The sequence below is a fragment of the Antrostomus carolinensis genome, unplaced genomic scaffold (assembly GCF_000700745.2).
Source record: "Antrostomus carolinensis isolate BGI_N321 unplaced genomic scaffold, ASM70074v2 scaffold35651, whole genome shotgun sequence".
NCBI classification, from domain to species: domain Eukaryota; kingdom Metazoa; phylum Chordata; class Aves; order Caprimulgiformes; family Caprimulgidae; genus Antrostomus; species Antrostomus carolinensis.
Window position 1 is genome coordinate 1,843 of NW_010295474.1, and position 2,187 is coordinate 4,029.

The 2,187-nt window shown below is 59.6% G+C and overlaps 1 protein-coding gene across 1 annotated transcript; it reads right to left on the reverse strand.

Annotated features, from left to right (window-relative positions):
• Positions 1 to 338: 338 nt before the first annotated feature.
• On the reverse strand, positions 339 to 1,139 carry LOC104532730 (gap junction beta-3 protein). Its single transcript, XM_010178001.1, has one exon. It carries the CDS (start codon positions 1,137 to 1,139, stop codon positions 339 to 341), a length of 801 nt encoding a protein of 266 aa, XP_010176303.1.
• Positions 1,140 to 2,187: the final 1,048 nt, after the last annotated feature.

Sequence of the window (2,187 nt, forward strand, 5' to 3'; positions counted from 1 at the left end):
TCGACTTTTGAGGGTTCAGGGAGGTGACAGGCTTGAGAAGCTGCTGGGCCAAGGGGAAGGTGGGCCGGCTGGGACGGGTGAGCTCACAGCTCCTCTCCTCTGTGGAAAGAACAGACACCCTCAGGGATGACCCCCATTGCCACCGAGTGTGCCCACACCGCTGGGACACCCCGACACGTGCCCATGGCCCCAGGCAGGAGACTTCCCATGGATGTGTCCCCCTCCCCTTCAGAACCATCAAGGTCCTGGCTGAAGAGTCTGGTGGTGGCATCACCAATGGCCACCTCTGGGGTGAACCACCCCTGGACACGTCTCCCTTTTCCCCTCCCAGCAACCTGTCAGACAGCGGTCAGGTTGGGAGCCGAGGCTCGCAGGGCTGTCACACACCTAGTCTGGGATTTGTTGTCCTTCTCCTCTGTCTTGAGGTGGCACTGAAAGGCCTTGCTGTAGCTGACGGAGCGCTTGGTGGACTTCCTCCACCTCCGTGCGTTCCGCACAACCCGCTTGAAGATGAGGTAGAAGATCTCACAGACAGTGAGGATGATGCAGATGGAGGAGGCTCCGACCATGAAATAGGTAAAGACTCTTTTCTCAGTTGGCCGAGCAATGTAGCAGTCCACAGTGTTGGGGCAGGGGTCCACATTGGAGCACTTGACCAGCCGTGGCAAGTCAAAGCTGTCCCACATCTTGTGGAGGAGGTAGAGGAACAGAATCTCTATGATCAGCTTGAAGAAGAGGCTGAACAAGTAGGTCCACCACAGCCCACCGTGCTTCTTGCCCGTGTTGCTATAGAGCTTGGGGCAATTCTCCCCATTCTTCTCCCGGTTCTTCTTCTCGCGATCCTCCCGGTAGGCCACATGCATGATGACCAGGAGGGAAGGGCAAGTGACAAAGATGAGCTGCAGGGCCCAGAGGCGGATGTGGGAGATGGGGAAAAAGTGGTCGTAGCAGACGTTGGTGCAGCCCGGCTGCCGCGTGTTGCAGTCAAAGTCCTTCTGCTCATCTCCCCACACCCGCTCGGCTGCCACCACGTAGACCAGCACGCGGAAGACGAAGACCACGGAGAGCCAGATGCGGCCGAAGGCTGTGGAGTACTTGTTGACCCCACTGAGCAGAGCCTGCAGCGTTTTCCAATCCATGACGGCCGATGGAGACCAGAGTCACCCAACCTGGAGAAAGAGCAGCAGAAGGAGGTGAAGAGATGTGATGGGAGACAGCAATGGGCAGCTCATCTCTCACTGCACTTAATCCCATTGACCTGCCAGCATCTCCCTCACCACGTTACACTCATTTGGGGTGGAGGGACCATCCCACTCGTGGGCAGTAAAGCCCAGCCCTGCACTGTGCTGGTGACAACCAGGGGTGACTCCACCTCTCTGCACTTCCTTCTGATGAAGGCTTTGCTGTCATGGATGAGCCAAGTTCCTGCCACCAATTCCCCAGCATGACTGCGTGCGTTGGTGTAAGTTGGCAGCGCAATCCTCTGCCCAGGATCCAGAAGAGGAGGCCATGCCTGTGGGGACAGCTGTGCCAGTGCTTGGTGTGTCAGCAAAGCAAAGGTTTGAGTGGACACCAGCCCCGTGAGCTGGCAGGTCTGTTGGGACAGGGGCAGGAGGGGACCCTGCAGAGCATTTCCATCCCCAACTGCCTCTTCCTTCTCCTCCACTGCCCACAGGGGTGTGTGCCAAGGGATGCCAGGATCGATCCCCAGCACCTTGCCAGCTCCCTCTTGGCTGCCAAGGCGCTGGCTCCCCGTGGGGCACAGCACTGGACCAGCACAGCTCCCGCTCTGCACTCCCCGGGCTGGCCCTCTTCCCTCCCCAGGCTGTTGTGTGGCTCAACCATGCTCCCCTGCACGCCCTCCACCAGCAGCTTTTGGGGATGGCTGAGGACCTTCACCATTAGGGAGGTCCCAGGGGATCTCAGGTTTGGTCCCAGCTGGTCCCAGCCTTCCCTGAGCCTCAGTTTTGTGGGTAAAATGGGCTGAACTGGCCACCGTGCTTTGCTAACGCCAAGAGCTGAAGGGGAAGCGGCTGCTGCAGAGCTGGGACGCCAGGACACGCCAGGGACAGGTGTTCTGTCTCTCAGGTGACGCCCGAGGCAGCCTGAGCACGGGTGCGAGTGGGGTTGCTGAAAGTGAGAGTCCATGTGCATCCCCCCGGCTGGCACCCCGCTCCCGCCAGCGCT

Bases quoted from the DNA above. Each gene is read 5' to 3' on its own strand.
- LOC104532730 (XM_010178001.1), bottom strand. From the start codon at position 1,139: ATGGATTGGAAAACGCTGCAGGCTCTGCTCAGTGGGGTCAACAAGTAC.